The following is a 14,991-nucleotide window of genomic DNA, read 5'->3' as shown; positions in this document are numbered from 1 at the left end:
AAGGTTCCACCTAATAGGTTCTCAGGAAGGAGAAACACTCAGCCAGTGCCTGTAGCAAGTACTCAACAAATGGAAGGGGACAGGCAGTGCCATCCTTAGTGAACACATCCAACTCCTGGCCAGTAGCTAAAGGGGGTTTTTAGAATCCTGAATCAGCATTTGAAAGAACTGAGGGGGGAAAAAAAAAGAGGAAAAAATATGAAAGAACTGAGGAAATCTGTCAAGGTTTATAGGAATAATTATGCTTTGTGAAGTTTATTTCCTTAGCCGAGAAAGATTTTTTTTTTTTTAACTAGAAATTTCTCAGGGTGAGCTTCTGAGCTGAAGGCCAGGCACGCTGTTTCCTGTGGGCACACGCAACTAGGAAATTACCACGTGGAGATTCACCAGCAGCGACACACTGGGCCCCAGAATGAACCATCTGCAAACTCCAACCTGGAGTCCCACCTCACTCAAAGACAGAAGAGGACAGGGCAGCAGCATAATTTGGACTGGGAGGAAAGCCAAGGGGAAGAGTGGTTTAATCCCAACCGGGGTCTAGACTAGTGCTTACTCAGAAGTCTGGTGTCAATAGTCTGTCATCTGCCACAGACTCTTATTGAAATTCTTTGTATTTTTTTTTTAAGCCTGTGGCATCAAACCCTACGTTCTCCATGCTAATCAGGCACAAAAGGTTTCTCCCTCAGCTCTGATGAATGGCAACCAGCCTGGCCGAGCTCACCGCACACACTGAGATGCTCAGTGGATGCACCATTTCCACCAACCATCCCGCAGGCCGATGTTTACTCAGCCAGAGACCCCTGGGCTGCCCGGACCCAGCGGGAACGACACCAGCCTGCCTGTGAGCAGTCCTTCCTCCTCAGACTCAGAGGCAGGCAGCCTTGCTTAGCCTCATGGTCTTAGGACCGACTCTCTAACTTGGTTTTGATCAGAAAATTTAGCTCAAACTCACAGGACTCAGTGACAGGTTAATTTCCAACACGCATGACAGCCAGAGGTCTGCCTTTCAGGGAACGGGAAGTCCCCCGCCCCGTGAACTCTTACAGCACTTGTGGAACAGTGGAGCCGAGGCCCTGGCATCACAAGGGAATGAAAGAAAAGTGCAGTTTTCCATCTGGAGCATTTGGGAAAAAAGGTGCCTTTTACCCGAGGCCAAATACAGACTTTGTCTTCTCACAAAAGCCCTGAAACAATCAGAAAAACAGACGCAAGCTGGCAGCAGTTAGAGGGGCAGTCCAGCCAGTGGCTGGCTGGTTGGAAGTTCAACCCAGAAATCCCGGGAAGTGTGACCCAAAGGCACCCTCCCCAACCAGACACAAGCAGAGTAAGCTCCGTGTCTGAAGCTAGAGCACCGCTGTTAACGAGGACAGTCCCCCAAACCCTCAGGGTACCGTCTTCGAGAACTAGACTGAAAAGAAACTCCTATTTTGCCCCAACACATCACGCAGACCCAGACCAATGCTTCTCAATTAACGAGTCCCAATCCCATTTTTTGGGATCCACAGGTTTGCCATATGAGAGTTTACATCTTGTGTTTTCACATGATGGTAATGTTCTAGAAGTGATATAATTATGTTCTATAGCATCTGAAAGCTCTACAAAAAACCAACTGCTGCTCCATCACCTCGGTCCCGATTTCAGGCTATAAATGGGTCAGGCTAATAACAGATTATATAGAACAGAGCAGACTCATCAGTGATCGAGTAGTGACACCAAGTGACGACCACCTGCCCCAAGGTGCTGCACAAATGTTCCCCGGCAATGTGACCGGGAAAGGGGCGGCAGGGAGTCAGCATGGAGACACACAGGCGCCGCCCGCACGTGGCAAACAGAAAGAACGTGCTGCATGCCAATGTGAGCAAAGCTCCAGTTTCAGAAAAACAGCCACATCCATTGTGTTGACAGTTTTGAATTGTAATGATTTTGTAAGTGCTTGACATGTCAACAAACGCCTTTCATTTTCTTTTCACTTTTATGACATTCAAGAGTAAGAAATTGATACCTAATTTTAAGTTAGCTCACACTTAAAGTATTTTCATATTTATGTTACTTCAGTCAGGAGCAGCGGGAGTCGGAGGATTTTTCCTTGCGTCCATTACCCGCTGAAGCAACAGTGATGGACCCATTTGTTTCTGGAACATTCTGCGAGCTGCAGGGAATATTAAGCTCTCCTGTGATCAGAAGGTGTGAAGTAGAAAACCTCATGGGCCTGCGCTTATTTGCAAATCTCAGCTCAACAACGCTCATCTGCAGACTTGCGGTCTCGAAGCCCTTTTCAGAAGTCAGCAGTGCCGCGGCTCCAGCTCCGGAACACCTGGGCCCCAGCGTGTCGGGGACACACACACACACATGTTGCGGGCCAACCTCGGAGGAGGGGACGGAGGAAGTGCGGGGCAGATGGCCCTTGTGAGCAGTACTTACACAAAGAAGGGCATCAGCTGCACAAGGGTCTCCTTCTTGGGGCTGGCTGCAAACTCGGGAGCCACCTGGATGACCTTGTTCATGACGCTGCGCAGGTAGTTCTGGAGCTGCTTCCTCCGCTCCTCCACAAACTTGGCATCCTGGGGAAACAGACACACGGGGGCTGCTCAGGTGTGCACTCCTCGCCTGACCCAAAACCACCCACAGAAGACACAGCAATCAATCATCGCCAGGCAGACAGCTAAAGGGTACTGAGTGATCACCACATGCAAATGGTGCCTGAGGCTTTCCGTTGCAGTCATGCTGAGTAGCAGGGAGGATGCTCATGATGTTCTTACTAAGAGGGGCACAGCGGGTCCCTAAAACCACCCACAGTGCTTTCCCACGAATGAACGAAGTCTCAGCCACTGTGGCCATTCTGCATGGAGCACCTACAATGTGCCAAGTGCAGCGACGGGGTCTGGGGATTGAACAGCGAACACACATGCTCGCTGCTGGGTCACTGGTGGAGGTTGCAGGCGGCGTGGGACACACCAATAAACCCAGTGACCACACAGCTCAGTGTCTAATTATGAATCACACTAAACGCTACCTTCCAGAGGTGGTGCTTAATCTGCTAACATAGGAATTTTCCAAGATATGAGTCAGTCCTCACTATTTAAGAAAGGTTTTATTGATAAACAAATAACACCTTCTCTTAAATAACTAGGATATGTGGCAGCAGGCGGCCGCGGCAGGGGCAGCACGGTTCCCACGGAGGGCACAGCACCTCGGGTCCATGCGGTCTCCACCCTCTCTGGGCTCCGGTGCTTCTGGCCCTCTGCACTCACACTTACCCCCGCCCTCGCTCACTGCTCCACCCCTGTGTCTGCTTGGCCCTCGGCAGCAGTGCAGGCCTCCCAAGGGTGCCTGGCGGGCACAGAATGTGGACCTGTGTGGTGGCCTGCTGTCTCCGTGTCGACACCCTTAATCATGTTGAAATAAGGGGCCCCCACAGATCCTGCAGCCGATTGTGCTCACACACATCTGCATGGGGGGCCCTGGCCAGCATGGGCGGGGATGGGGGGCATGGGAAACTCTGAGAACCACGTTGGGTGAGGGAAGAGTAGAGAGAGGGCAGGCGGAGGAATGGAGTCATCCATCCTCACAAGAACACGAGAGGAGATGGACTCTGACTAATAGCACATGACAGATGAGCAAGTGGCGGCATGGAGGGGGTCTGAGGAGCCTGAGCAGGCACGAGGTCCCATAGGGGGAGTGGGGCACTCCTCCCTGCCCCCCTGCCCCGGGCTAGCACAGAGCCGACCCCAGGAGGGGCTCAGCGATAGTCCGCTGAACACCGCTGCACCCAGAGCCCACCCTGCGCTCAGGACAAGAGTCCCCACAAAGCCCAGCAGCCAAGGACTGGAATACGGCAGGGAGGTTCTTTCAGTGTCGCCCGATTTAGCAAATAAAAATACAGGATGCTGGGTGATATGTGAATTTCAGATAAACAATGTGTAATTTCTCAGTATTCATAGTTCAATATTCAATAATTCATGAGTCAATAATGTCTCCGTATTCGACTACGCACTACACAATGAAACCTTCCCATGCGGTATTTGGGATACACTTGGACTAGGAAATTATTCATTTATCTGAAATTCAAATTTCACCCTTTATTGCATCTGGCAGCCCTCCCGGAGCACCAGGTGGGAGGAAGGGTCACTGAGCTGGGGGGGGGGGGGGGCGGCAAGCCCCCACCCCCGGGCCCTCTCTGGGTCACAGCAAGGTCTTCTTGTCCAGAGCCACCCCTGCGGGAGCCACCCCATCACAACCCTCCCTCCAGAGGGTGGGAGCACTGCACGCTGATGGGCCGCTCCAGCTCCAGGCGGGGCCTTGGGTCTCCCACAGCCCGGGATGGGGGCACTGGGTGGGGAGAGCATCAGGTCCTCGGCACGAGTGGGAGCCGCTTGCACTGCATCCCTGGTCTGAACACCAGCTGCTGCCCTGTGGCCCCGAGCAGTGAGACGTTCGTCCTTCGGAAGGTGGTTAAGGTGCCAGGTCAGTGCCAAATGGAGCTCGTGAGGCCTGAGTTTGGATCGGCACACAAGCCTGCGAGGCCCGCCTGGGGCTGCAGACAGACCACGAAGGAGCCCATGGGCCCCAGAGGGGCGCATGCAGGTCTCCCCGTCTGTGCAGCAGGGATACTGGGCACACTCTGCAGCAACAAGCAGGGGCGGGAGATGGCTCCTCAGGCCACCTGCAGGAGGGCACCAGGATCCCAGGGAGTGGTGGGAGCATGCCACCCAGGGGTCAAAAACACTTTCCACTGGTCTCAGAGCCTGCTCTCACCCCAGTCCCGGGGGCGGCCGTGACGGGGCAGAGGGGTCATCACCCTAGAAGAATCCCCTGTCCTTCCAAGGACTCATCCCTCCAGAGACTGGTGCCTGGAAGGCCGGCCCGCCCCTGAGAAAACCCAGCGCGGAGGCAATCTGAAGCTGACACGGGGGGGCAAGTTTTGGCGGAGCTTGTTCGGAATAAGCCAAGGTATTTGTGGAATCTTTACTCATGCTCTGCGCTCTGCGCTCTCCTCGCCTGACCTGCTTACCACCCATCGGAAGCTCAGGAACGGGAAGGACCAGGCCTGCAGGCTCAGCATCCGGAGGCGGGCGGAGGCGGGCAGCAGGGTCCCAGGACTTCAGCCGGGGCAGAGTCAGAGCTGCCCTCCATCCAGGAGTCGCTCTCCAACTTACAGGTGAGAGAGCTACGATCCTCCACACCACAGGCTGCCCCAAACCAGAAATTCCACTTGGGGGTCAGCTCCAGCAGCCGCTGACCATGGGAAGAGACCCCTGCCCGGGACATCGCTCCCAGGTCTCAGTCAGGTTTGGAGGCACCGACACCCCGAGTCCCCGCACAGATCGCAGCGGGGCAGGCAAGATCTCGGAACTGTGGAAGACTGCATGGCTCCCTACGTCTGTCATTTCATCCTGACTTTGTTACGGAAACTTCAAAGTACGGCAAACAGCAGAGCAAAGCCTATCACAAACCCCCATAACCCTTTATCTAATAAGCCTTAACCCTTTTCTGTATTTGCTTCATTGCTGCTACCATTTGCTGAGGTGTTTTAGAGGAAATTATAGTCATCACGACGTTTCACCGCGGGGTGCTTCGGCATGCTTCCTAAAACATGAAGAACATTCTCCTGTTTAACTGCAATACCATTAGTACCTCTAAGACGTGAATCAGGAATTGCTGGTGTTATACACAGTCCGTGTTTAAACATTTCAGTTTTCAAATGTGCCTGCTGCTTCTGGAATTTTTTGAAAAGGGGGCTGTTGCACGTTCCGGGAGGAAGCTGGTGGCTTCAGTGGACTGAACGCAATGCTGTCCGGAACAGACTCCCCTGTCGGGGATCAGCTGGGTTCCCATCTACTGATGAAGATGGTCCTACCTTTTCTGCCATGAGGTGCTAGTGGCTTGTATGGCCTAACACTAAAACCAGGATATTTGTGTATAAAATGCAGATTCCTGGCCTCCCTTGAAAACCGTGCAGCCCCGCCCTCATTAGCTACAAGCACAGTGCCACCACCCTCCCAGGCTGTCCCCTTGGTCCTATCCTTGCCTGGCCTCCTTGGGCCCCTTAAAACCATCCGAGATCACACTGTGGGATGATCGCACCTGACGACATTCCCTCAGGCAGGCGGAGCGACCTGCGTTGCCATTTACCAGCTCTACTGTCAGGTGGCTAGACCACGGGGAGCCTCAGGCTTCTCATCCGTAAAACGGGGATGAGGAGGGAGCCTACCTCATTCATGATAACCCAGGCTAAGCCCTTGGTGACCAATGCCGTCTGCCAGGCTGCGATAGAGGATGATTCGTGGACGCTCCACCAGAATGTTTCCCTCAAGGTGTTTCTATGTGGACGGTGTGGGGGCGGGGGTTGGGGTGTTGGGGGGAGTGTCGAGGCCGGGGAGGGGGGCAAGTGCTACGGGGCTGTGATCCACAGGTGCTCAGGGAGGCTCGGAGGAAGTTCACATGAGGAACGGAGAGAGGGTTTCAATCAGAGGAAGTTGCTCCTGAAAGTACTGCTTCAGCATCTCGGGGAGAAAACACAGGGGCCGTGGGCAGGGAACAGACGTGCTGAGGTGAGGGAAGAGCAGACGCAAAGGACAGAGGCAGAGGGCAGGCCCCGAGAGCTGGGCTCGGCCGCCTGAGCGAGACAAGACGAGTGGCAGCCGGAGTCTGTCCTGCCCAGCCTCCCAGACCACGGGAGGAAGCCGGCAGCGGGGGCTGCAGGAGATGTGTGGTCCCACTGCCCGGGGAAGTGGGCTGCAGGCAGCCTCGGACACAGAGACCTCTCAAAATTCTGTCACGACACCATCCGAGCTCAGAATTCTTCAGTGGCTCCCTGGGAACTCTATCCACCCCCGACACGCACGTCTAAACCCTTAGCACGGCTCACGGGGACCTGCACACTGTGGCCACAGCGCACCCTGCCAATGTCTGCCTCCCTGCCCTCCGCTCAGCACCCACCCAACACTGTCAGCATGTCTGCCCTCTCTGCCCATGTCACACGCACACTCTCCTGGGGCCTTCTGGCCTTTCCCAAACCATTCCCTTGGCCTGGAGGTCTCTGCTCTTGTGCCTCCACCTCCGAGAGGCCCTCCAGAATGTACCAGCTAACATCGCCCTGTTCTCTCTTCTTCATGGTCCTCACTGCTGCCTGGAATGGTCTTGCTGGCTCATCATGTGCCTCTTGCTTCCCCACCTCCACTAATCAATTCCAAGTCCCAGAGAGGCTGGGACATTATCTGTCTTGTTCTCCCCTGTACCACCAGAGCCTAGAGATGATGAGAAGCCCCATAAACACTTACTGCAAAAACGCATAATTGTGGGGCGTGAATTCAGGGGAGGAAAGGCAGGCCACCAGGCAGAAGGGTTGGAAGGCTGTGGCAAAGTCCAACGGGAGAGGACAAAGACCTGTGAGGGGAGTGGGATGGAGGAAAGAAGGTTGGCCTCCAAATGGCCTCGGGCAGCAAGCAGAAGGCAGGTAGTAAGTGCACGAAGACGGGGTCCTTCAGAGACCTTACTTGTCACACAGGGTGCCTGGAAGGGGACGGATGTCCTGTCGGAGCCTGCCCACAGGGTCGGGTCCAGCGCTGACAGGGCCAGGAGGTATTTCTGAGTTCACTGGTGGGGCCCCCTAGGCCGCAGCCTAATCGTGGCACAAGAAGTGGTGGCAGTGGATGAGAGCCCAGCTCACAGAACCTGCCAGACCCATCTGGGGGCCGCTCCCGAGCCCTCACAGCCATGGCCCTGCCGTCATTCCCATGGCATTCCCATCACAATGCTATGTCACTTAAGAGTCCAGAGCCATCAGTAGGGCTGGGGGTCAGTCCTTGCTTCAGAAAAAGAAACGAGGGCTGTATGGATGCAAGTATTTTCTTCCCTCCAGAAGAGGGTAATTTTGTTTTGAGCCTCAAGAAAATAAAGATGCCATCACATTAAGAACAGCAATTCTGAGGGGGTACCTGGGTGGGTCAGCTGGCTGAGCAGCCAACTCTTGATTTTGGCTCAGGTCATGATACGGAGCCAGGCTCCATGCTCAGTGAGGAGTCTGCTTGTCCCTCTGCCTCTACTCTTCTCCTTGCTCATGTTTGCTCCTTAAAATAAGAATCTTAAAACAAAAACAAAAAGAGTAATTCTGAAAACGACGGAATGCTGTAAACCAGACCATGAGCGGCGCTTCCTAGAACAGACACTCGGCCCCATGGCAACCTGCCACGTCTGACACTGTCTCCCCGGGGCCACCTTTCCGGCAGTGGCTGAGGGGACTATAACCCACAGTTCCTTTCTGCCTAAGAACATCGTGGTGCTGTATAAAGTGCATTAGGGGCCTGGCTTCATCAGGAGCAGTGAGCAGCTCAGGCCCCATTGAGAGACAGCTTCTCCAGAGTCAGCTGATCTGACACATGGTCCACTGGCTGGAGAATTCTGGACCATTGATTGGACGCCCAGGGAGCCCAGCGCGAGGATTCTGCGGCCACGGGATCCCCTTCTATGTCCAATTCTGAGGATCCCGTCCCACCTGCCCCATTTCTTCTCCCTGGGAACATAGGAGACAAGCTTCCCAGCATCCCTGTGGTGAGGCGGGAGCCACAGGCCAGGCTGGTGGACGCCAGAGGAGGCAACCAGGTCCAGGCCTTGCCAGAAAAAGGCCAAGAGCCTGCAACCCTCTCCTCTGGGAGTGTGGAGGCCACGTGGGACGGGGTAGAGCCACTTGCAAGGAAGCCACCCCGTCTGCACCGGGCGTGACCTGAGCAGGAAGTTAACCTCTCTGCGGTGTGACTTCTTCAATGGATGTACGCGGGGTAACAGGGTGGCCCCTGTCCTCGAGGAGCTCCGAGGCCGTAGGAGAAGGAGACAGAAAGTGGAGACGTGAATATGTCGCGGGAAGCACTATGGGAGGGAGTGGCGTGGGCTGGACAGGACAAAGGGAGCCGGGCTGGCCGGGGTGGTAGCGGAAGGAAGGCCCCTCGGGAGGGGTGCCCTCAGGAGGGGTGCCCTCGGAGGCGAGACTGGAGGAGGGAGGGGGGCAGGCATAGAGGCGGGGAGACCCGGCACAGCCCGCTGCAGTCACCCAGCCAAGAGGTGCTAGTGGCACGGCCCAGGCTGCCAACCTCGAGGGGAAGCAAGGGCACTCGAGTTCTCGGCCAGACTTCAGGGGTTGGACTCATTCGCTTGCTCATTCACTGATCTGGTCACTTACTGGTTCATTCAACAGATGAGCCTTGGGGCCCCCTGGGAGCCACGCGGCCTGGGTCCTGACTTCCTGGAGCTTCCGGTTGGGCTGGAGTCACCGTGAACGTCGCGGTCAGGCCAAGGAGCCTGGTGACAAAGGTGCGTGCGCGGCCCGCCAGGCGCCGGGGCTCCCCCGAAGCTGGCGGCCCCCACCGCCCTTCGCAGCAGCCGCACAGGGGCTGGTCCCTTAGCTGTGTGGCCCGGGCTGAGTGCTCCTCGCACTGCCTCACTGGGTTCTCAGCGAGCAGCGCTTCGGCCGGCACCAGCGCCCCCGGGCTCCCCGCGCCGCGCCTGCCTCCTGGGCCTGTGCCCACATCCCCTGCTCGGAGCGTTGGAGGGGAAGGTGCTGGTCCGGGAACAGCCAGGATGTAGGGACCCGACGCGGGGATGGAGCTGGTGGGGGGCAGCGGCGGGCCTGCGGGGTCCCCAGCCAGAAGGCAGGCTCCCCTTCAGGGCTAAGGGTATTTTCTCTTTTTTTTTAAATTTTTTTTTTACATATATATTTTAATTGGAGTTCAATTTGCCAACATATAGCATAACACCCAGTGCTCATCCCACCAAGTGCCCCCCTTAGTGGCTATTTTCAAGCCGGAGAGCGACAGTCCGCGATTCCTCCCGTGACACTCTTGAGTTCTGGAGGGCTCACTGTCCCTCTGTTTAGTCTTGGGGTACCGAACACCTGCCCGCCCCCCTCCAGGGTGGGTCAGCTGGGAGGTGCTGGCGCGGGCCGGGCCGCCCTCCTGGCCGCGCTGCAGACTGTGAGCTCCGGAGCTCGCAGCTCGGGTGAGAAGCCTGAGCAGAGTCTCCAGGGAGACATTATGTAACCGAATTGCAAGGCCAGGAGAGAAAATCCTCGCGACTGCGCTGCCAACGCTCTCCACGGAGGCATCTGGGAGCAGTGAATTGTAGGGCAGGTGAGAGGGACCTTTGTGCGCTTCCCAAACGCGGCTAAGCCCCTTGTACAAGCTTCTGATGGGGTAATTCTGGCAAAGCTGCACAAAGCATCTTCATTTGATTAACTCAGGGAAATAATAAAGGTGCGCACTTAGAAAGGAAACTAGTCCTAATCTTCAGGCTGAGAACGGGCTCCAAGTGGCCGTGAGCAGGGGGGTCCCGGGGCTCACACCAGAGCCAGACCGCAGGATGAGTGACCTGGCTGGTCCAAACAAGTCTCATTTAACAAGCCTTTCTCCGGAGTGCTCACCAGCTGGAATGCACCAGATGTGAAGGGAAGAGGGAAGGAGAAGGCTGTATCTGGAGAGTTTGGGGAGGGGAGGGAGAGGAAGGCCAGGATGTGTCTCAAAGGCCTCCTCGGTGAGAATTTCACACCCTGTCTCTACAGACACCCCCGAGTTCAGGAGCCAGAGTCACTGTCCTTCTGAAGGGACAAGAGAAGTCCTGCTAATTACTTCACTCCAGCAGCTCAACCCTTCACCAAGCAAGTAGTCAGTAATCACCTGGGAAGGACAGAGCCAGCCAAGAAACAGGTGTAACCCCATGGAGGTCATGGTCTTCCTCTCTGACATTCACGGAGCCCACAAGATAATATAGGTTACATGTGTCATTCATGCAGCCAAGTAGCCAGTAGGCACCAGGGTACAGCTTCCCTTCGCCATCCTCACTCCCCGGACGCCAGGCTGCACCAGGACCCGTGGTGAGCAGGTGCCAGAGCAGGGCACCATGACGGCTGCCCTAGAGGTGGCCATCTAGAAGCTCTCCATTCTTCTAACAATGTTTATGGGATGCTGAGGACCCAGGTGACAAGTCACAGCGCCAGTCACTCTCGGGCCAGGGGTAGACAATGGGCAGACGCATCATTAACAAAACTCTGCAGCAGAACATGAGAAGAGCTTCTCGTGGAAGTGGCGTTCCCTTCCAGCCAGGCTGGTGTAGGAGAGTTTGGGAAGCAGGAGGCACTACGGGCCTTGGTCCAAGGAGAAGGCACGGCAAGTAGGACTGCCAGGAAATTGTGGGGGCACTGGGATGGAGTGCACGGGCGGGTGGCAAGCAGGGCTGAGGGAGCCGGACGGAGGGGTGGATAGACTGAAGCAGGGGCTGAGCCAGGCTGTGGGGAGAGTCCCAGGTTAAGGCCAGAAGTCACTAGGAGCTGCTGAGGAGAGGGCAGGTGCACACACACGGGTCAGACACCTGGTCAGAGAAGATGTGGGAGGGGACAATGTGATGCTCACCACCTCACATGGACCACTCCGACAGCTTCAGGTCAATTTATCACTCCTTGCGGCCTCTGGTGGGGCTAGAATTACCACCCTACCTCACAGCTGGACAAACAGGCCCAGAAGGATGAAGCCACTTGCTTGGCTCAGAAAGAGCAAGTGGCAGAGCGAGGATCTGAACCTGGATGGTTGGCTGTGGAGCTCTCATCTCCCTGGCCAGGCCATGCTGCCCCCAAGAGTGTTAACTTCTTAGTCCCATGGGGTGAGAAGGGGCCAGATCCGAAATAGACCCATTGTAAAAACGCTCTCGGCCTTCCAGGACAAACGTCACAGTGACTGGACAGGGATCTTCAGGACTCCTGTGCAAGGGGTCACCTTCAAGCTCTGCTCCCATCCACTTCCCAGGCAGAAACCCCCTGGGGCTTCGGGATCAATTTCAAGTTTCTTCTCATGGCAGCAAACGCCGTTGTCACCCGGCTGCCTCGGGCCTGTGGACTTCACCCTCTCACCTGGGCAGGGCTCCAGGCCCACATCCCCAGGGAGATGCTCTCAGCTCCGTCCTCAGCCTTTGGTGTTGAACATAAGGGCTCCTGGAAGCCTCCCAGGACAGCTGGCTCCCTTTCCAGCCAGGAGCCCAGACCCAAGCGCCCAGTGGCCTCACTTCATGACACACATGGAACTCTCCCCTGGGCTACAAGTCTCTCCAGGCAGGGACCAGTTTGGCTCACTCTCGTCTCCATCTGCAGGTTCCTGGCAGATGCTCCCAAGTGAGTGCTCACAGCCAGCATTTACCAAGCTGCTTCCAAGGGGCCCGAAGCATTTCCTGCCCCACCCAACACCCTCCATCTAGACCATCTCCACGTCCTCAGTGTGGCACCAAGGCCACCTTGCCCTGACTCCTCCCATCCTCTTCCATCCCATGTCCTCCACTGTCCTCCTCGTTATTTAAGAGCCATGTGCACCTCCTGGGACGTGCCAAGCCTGCTTCTGTCTCTGAGCCTTTGCACTTGCTGCTTCGGTCTGGAATACCCTCCTTCCAGATACCTGCTTGACTCACGTCACTCACTATGTCCCCATCTCTGCCGGAAGTCCCTTCTGTTCAAAAAACAAACACTCTGGGTCCCCTCTGCCTATCTGCCCCTATCCCTTTATTTTTCTATGGTGATGACCATCCATGTCCCTGGTGCCTGGTGACAGTATCTGGCATCTAGCAGGTGCTTGCTAAGTGTTTACTGGCTAAATAGAGTCCGCTGAACATTTTATCTGCCTATGCTGTTCCCTCCACGGTCCTTTCTGCTCCTCTCCTATTTCACAGTTAGGGAAACTGAGGCACGGAGACACTAAGGACTTTGCCTGAGCTCACAGAGCTAGTAAGTGAGCAGTCTGGAAGTGGAATCCAGGCCTATCTCACGGCTCAATCTAGAGGCCACACCCCAATCACTCGGCTGGGGTTTCTGAGTTCTTGTAAATATGCAAATCTACTCCTAGAAGAGTAACCTGTTATCAACTCCCAGGCAGCGGCCATTAATGAAAGCTCCAACCCTAGGTTACCTGGAAGAACAGGTTCCTGGGGCCCTGGTGGGGATGTCACCAGATGCAACTGTATCCATGCGTAGAGGTGTCCCTGGCTCTACTCTCCTAGGTTTCTGGATTCCCTTTTGGGTAAGCTCTGGTCTACCTCTTCTCCAGCCTGCATTTCTGAATGGATTTGTCCTGCAGATCCAGTTGGTTCTCAGAGAAGACCCCTCCGATCTACCTCCCATCCCCATCCTATCCCTGTCCTCCCATGGCACGTAGTTGGAATGAGCTCTAGGGGAAGGTGCTTGGCAAACCCTCCAAGACAACGGGCATGAGAAACAAGTGTCTAGACCTCTCCGATTATGAGGGGACACCAGACAGATCAATTTCCCCACCTCAAGCCTAGGGCCACCCAACACCACCTGTGCTCTGCTATAGGGGAGGGGTCCCAGGCTGGGAGGCTGGGAAAGCCAGGTCCCTCCTGAGTCTCTGTTCTCTCCTTGCAAAGGGAATGGGCAGGTCCAAGGACTCCTCAGCTACCTTCCTGTGTGGACGTGTTAGAACCCTTGCTCTAGTTAGGCTGTAGCTCCTCCTGTCATTCCAAGAATCAAGACTAATTAAAGAAGAAAGAGACTTCCCCAGGTAATCTCATCCCACATAGTCTCACCAGTTGACAGGGCTTCTCCACAGCATGGCAGACAATGTACACCCAGCCACAAATGGAAGCGACTCAGCTCGTGTGTTAAGGGAAAATGCACCCCAAAATCAGTAAGGCAAAGACCTGAAGAATCCTCTATTACTGCAGATCTTTCAATAATTCGGACTGCTATAGCGGCGGCCACCCTTAAAGATGAGAAAGCACAAACTCGAGTCCACCAGTCCATTACCTTCTTTGACCCTTAAATCTACCAGTGCCTTCTCATTATTTGGGTTATTGTGGTATTGGGGCCCAGGAGCCCCTTCTGTACTTAGTATCCATCCCACGTTATTATCGCCAGCTTACAGAGCAATCGGTCACCGCTGCTGTTGCCTGGGGAAGGGAGGACATGGAAGGCTGAGCAAGAATAAGGAGCCTGGGTCATCAGACTGTGGCTGATGCCGCAGAGCTTGTGGGGAGCACTGGGCCCAGGATGAGGTGGGGTTATCACCATCATCATCACCTCTTACAAAGACAATAAAACTGAGGCCAGAGACGTCATTCATCATGTTCCAAGACAACTGGAAAGTAGTGGTACTGAGATTTGGACCCAGGTGTCCAACACCAGAGCCCTGCTCCTAATCACTTGGCAGTATTTTCAACCAGGTTTACATAAAGGAGAAAGAAGAGCATCAGGTGTCAGAGGCAGGAAGCTGGGAGCATTTGCAGCTGGGAGCTAGCAGAGTTTATCAGGCCTTGCGGCAGCGGTGCTCACACAAGACCTACAGGGTTCCCTCCTTTCCAAAGCCATGCAAAACGTGGAAGGCTGGAATCTAACACCTGGACCTTCAGACCCAAACCATACCCCTGTCTCTGCACTAAATTGCTGACCTACCCTAAAGTGCCTCCTCTCTATTCAGTGTATGCAGAATTTGCGTGTGGAGAAGGCAAAGGAAACCATGATCCCTGCCTAACGGGTGACAGGAGCTCCCAAGAAACTACAAACATGCACACTGCAGATGCACACAGACCAGCCTCAAGGATAATCATCCCAGCTAACACCTCAGGGCTTACTACATGCTGCACTGGGTTAAGTCCTTTGTACCTATTATCTGGTTCACCCTCAAAATGAGCTTCCGAGGTAGGCTCTATTATGCACCCATCTCACAAATAAGGAATCAGAGGTGCAGGGGGAGGAGGCGCCGTGCCCACGCTCCTGGATCCAGTCGATTACATGGCCAGGCTTCAAACCAGTTCCTCTGACCCCATCAATAGTGTATCCTGCCACCACCACCCCCCACCACGAATAGGCCAAGGGGTTACGACATCCCCACTGCCTCCCCCGTGCCATGTGAATTAGGAGTTTCTGCATGATGGGCAGGCGGATTCAGGGCTCTGTCAACAGCCCAAGACTGGGTGGAAGAAAAGGGCAGACTCCAAAAGGACCTTTCAGAC

General features: G+C 55.2%; 1 protein-coding gene across 4 annotated transcripts in view; it reads right to left on the bottom strand.

Moving 5' to 3' along the window:
• Nucleotides 1–14,991, bottom strand: part of SNX29 (sorting nexin 29) — a 528,280-nt gene that overhangs the window by 55,134 nt on the left and 458,155 nt on the right. For 2 of the 4 annotated variants that reach the window (XM_072835832.1, XM_072835834.1), the window contains exons 20-21: nucleotides 2,422–2,561; nucleotides 338–1,184 (exon numbers count right to left, since the gene is read on the bottom strand). In XM_072835832.1, the coding sequence (XP_072691933.1) occupies nucleotides 1,007–1,184; nucleotides 2,422–2,561 (318 nt within the window). In that variant the 3' untranslated portion in view covers nucleotides 338–1,006. Of the gene's footprint in view, nucleotides 1–333; nucleotides 1,185–2,421; nucleotides 2,562–14,991 lie in introns of those variants that run through there. The other 2 variants (XM_072835833.1, XM_072835835.1) reach the window with 2 other exon arrangements.

This window comes from Canis lupus, chromosome 8, assembly GCF_048164855.1.
Source record: "Canis lupus baileyi chromosome 8, mCanLup2.hap1, whole genome shotgun sequence".
In the NCBI taxonomy this organism is placed as follows: Eukaryota; Metazoa; Chordata; class Mammalia; order Carnivora; family Canidae; genus Canis; species Canis lupus.
This window is presented reverse-complemented; position numbering and strand designations above follow the sequence as displayed.